Source organism: Trifolium pratense, linkage group LG3 (genome assembly GCF_020283565.1).
Source record: "Trifolium pratense cultivar HEN17-A07 linkage group LG3, ARS_RC_1.1, whole genome shotgun sequence".
NCBI classification, from domain to species: Eukaryota; Viridiplantae; Streptophyta; class Magnoliopsida; order Fabales; family Fabaceae; genus Trifolium; species Trifolium pratense.
Window position 1 is genome coordinate 296,188 of NC_060061.1, and position 3,465 is coordinate 299,652.

General features: G+C 33.0%; 1 protein-coding gene across 1 annotated transcript; it reads left to right on the plus strand.

Moving 5' to 3' along the window:
- The first annotated feature begins 218 nt into the window (after positions 1–218).
- Positions 219–2,891, plus strand: LOC123919046 (putative receptor protein kinase ZmPK1). Its single transcript, XM_045971269.1, has one exon. The coding sequence runs from the start codon at positions 284–286 to the stop codon at positions 2,717–2,719; it is 2,436 nt and encodes an 811-aa protein (XP_045827225.1). The 5' UTR covers positions 219–283; the 3' UTR covers positions 2,720–2,891.
- The last annotated feature ends 574 nt before the right edge of the window (positions 2,892–3,465 follow it).

Here is a 3,465-nt window from a genome sequence, read left to right on the forward strand (position 1 = left end):
GGTCTACTCTACCTCTTTGATAATTTGAGAGTATTTATCCATCGACCAATAAGAACAAGCTACATATATAACAAACTTTTATTTCAGATGTATGTGACTTGTTCTTATTAGTTGATGGATAAATATCTCCGAATTATGGAGGGTAATTTAGAAAAAACCAAATGACATATTGCAAATTTTTATATGTATTGTTGGTGGAAAATTGAAACCAAAGTAAAATACTAAAACCATATCATCCTCTCAATTAATTCATATCCATCTAATTTGCTCTACCATCTTAACAATGCAAATTCAAGTCTTCCTCCTCTTTCTCTTATTCACTAAAACCATTTCATTAACATCAACAACAGATACACTCCCACAAGGCTCATCTCTTTCAGTTGAAAAACCAAATGACATCCTAATTTCATCCAACGGCGACTACTCCGCCGGTTTCATCCAAGTCGGAGACAACGCCTTTTGTTTCTCCGTCTACTTCACAAAATCCAAACAACCTACCGTTGTTTGGATGGCAAATCGAGACCAACCCGTTAATGGAAAAAATTCAAAACTCTCACTTTTTAACAACGGTAACCTCATTTTAACCGATGCAGAAAGAAAAAGAACACCAATTTGGTCCATTTCAACTTTCTCACCTTTTCCATTACAGCTTCAGCTTCAAAACAATGGTAACCTTGTACTTGAAACTTTACAAAAAACCGAAAAAAATACTAATGTTACTATCATTTGGCAAAGCTTTGATTTTCCAACCGATACTCTTCTTCCAGGCCAAGAACTTACAGAACACTCAAGCTTAGTTTCATCCAAAAGCAAAACAAATTTTTCCTCTGGTTTCTACAAACTTTATTTCGACAACGATAACGCTCTTCGTCTTTTATTCAAAGGTCCTTTGTTAGCTAGTGTCTATTGGCCATCACCTTGGAAATTACCAATTGATATGGGAAGATCAACATACAATGCTACAAAAATCGCGTTACTCGATTCTTTTGGTCATTTCACATCCTCTGATACGTATCAATTTCACACCACTGATTATCCTAATAAATTTCATAGATTACTCAAAATGGATCACGACGGTAACTTACGTGTTTATAGTTTCAATGAGAAAATGAAGACATGGGAAGTAACATGGCAAGCTACTCAAGAACCATGTGAGGTTCATGGTATTTGTGGAGAAAATAGCATGTGTAGTTATGATCATGTTATTGGAAGAACATGTTTTTGTTTGAAAGGTTACAAGTTGAAGAATCCTCATGATTGGTCACAAGGGTGTGAGCCTGAGTTTAAACCTGCTGATCTTTCGTGTAATCGAGGTGTGTCTTTCGGTTTTCTTCGTCTTCAAAACACGGAGTTTTTTGGCTATGATTTGAATGTAACAAAAGTTACAAGCTTGAAACAATGTCAAGATTTATGTTTGGGTCTTTGTGAGAGATGCAAAGGTTTTCAATTCAAATTCAATAGAGAATCTACTTATGATTGTTTTACTAAAACATTGTTGGTCAATGGAAGAGATTCTCATAATATTGATGGTGATGTTTTCTTGAAATTGCCCAAAAATACTTTGTTATCTTCCACTATGCCACTTAAACATTTACCTTTGAATTGTTCCATTGATTTGTCTCAACCATTGAATAGACTCTATGAAAAACCAAGTAAAAACTCAACTTTGAGTTTCTTAGTTTGGTTTGCATTAGGATTTGGTGTGTTTGAGATAACCATGATTTTCATTGTGTGGTTCTTTTTGTTTAGAACCAATAAAAACAATGATAATGTTGATCAAGTTCAAAGACATCTTCTTTCGGCAACGGGCTTTCAAAAATTTTCGTATTCAGAACTAAAAACCGCGACAAAAGGGTTTACAAAAGAGATCGGTCGAGGAGGAGGAGGAATTGTTTACAAAGGTATACTCGATGATGATCGTGTTGCGGCTGTTAAATGCTTAAATGAAGCTCATCAAGGCGAAGCGGAATTTCTAGCCGAAATAAGCACAATTGGTATGTTGAACCATATGAATTTGATTGATATGTGGGGATATTGTGTTGAAAGGAAACATAGGATTTTGGTTTATGAGTATATGGAACATGGTTCTTTAGCTGAAAATCTTTGTTCTAATTCACTTGATTGGAACAAGAGATTTAATGTAGCTATTGGAACAGCTAAAGGTTTGGCTTATTTACATGAAGAGTGTTTGGAATGGGTTTTACATTGTGATGTGAAGCCTCATAATATTTTACTTGACACAAAATTTCAACCAAAAGTAGCAGATTTTGGATTATCAAAACTTTTGAATAGAGATGATCGCGATAGTTCAGTTTTTTCACGAATTCGAGGAACAAGAGGTTATATGGCACCTGAATGGGTTTATAATCTTAAAATTACTTCTAAAGTTGATGTTTATAGTTATGGAATTGTTTTGCTTGAAATGGTGAGTGGTAAAAGTCCAATGGAAATTCATAGTCTTGATAATAGTGGAGGTATAGAGCATCATAGAATGGTAACTTGGGTTATGGAAAAAGTGAAAAATGCTCCTACTACTATGTTTTGGATTGAGGAGATTGTTGATGGTAATTTGGAAGGAAAATATGATGTTAATCAAGTTGAGAATTTGGTTAAAGTTGCTTTGAAGTGTGTCAAAGATGATATGAATGAAAGACCTTCAATGAGTCAAGTAGTTGAGATGCTTCTTGAGTCCAATGAAAGAAGAGGCACCCCTCGTTAGTTGTTTTTTCTTTTTTTCACCAAATTAGTGCTTGAACATTGTTAGGTTGGGTATTATGATTAGAGTTCGAACTTCAATCCTTTAACTGTGTGTGTATGTTTCCAATAATTTGTTATTTCATCTATTTATCGGAAAAAATTGTATTTCCTATAACTAAAAAAATAAACAAATTTATTGTATTTTTTTTCTTTCGACAATAACAAATTAATTGTATAGTTTGCACTATGGGTCTGTTTGGTAAAAATAAGCTATAAGCTAGCTGATAGCTGATAAGCTAGCTGATAGCTGAAAAGCTAGCTTATAGCTGATAGCTGAAAAGCTAGCTTATTAAAATTAAAGTGTTTGGTAAAATTAGCTTTTAAAGTGGTTATTAAATATAAAATTACATAATTGATAGTGGGTAGTTTATTTTTTAGAGTGGGTAGTTATTAAATTAAAGGGTAAAAATGGAATAAAGTGTAAAAAGCTATAAGCTATAAGCTCAAATGCTACTTGAAATAACATCTGAAAAAAAGCTATAAGCTAGTACAAAAAGCTTGTTACCAAACACCTCTAATTTTTTGAAACAAGCTTATAAGCTCATATAATAAGCTATAAGCTAGCTTATTTGTGTTACCAAACACACCCTATCTTTTCTGATAAATATACATGAGATAACTGCCAAGTTTGTATGTACCAAAAAAATAGCAAGCTTGTAGTAAAAAAATAATATATGATCATCATGCTATTTCATTTAAAATATATGG

Coding starts and splice junctions, on each gene's coding strand:
- LOC123919046 (XM_045971269.1), top strand. CDS start 284: ATGCAAATTCAAGTCTTCCTCCTCTTTCTCTTATTCACTAAAACCATT.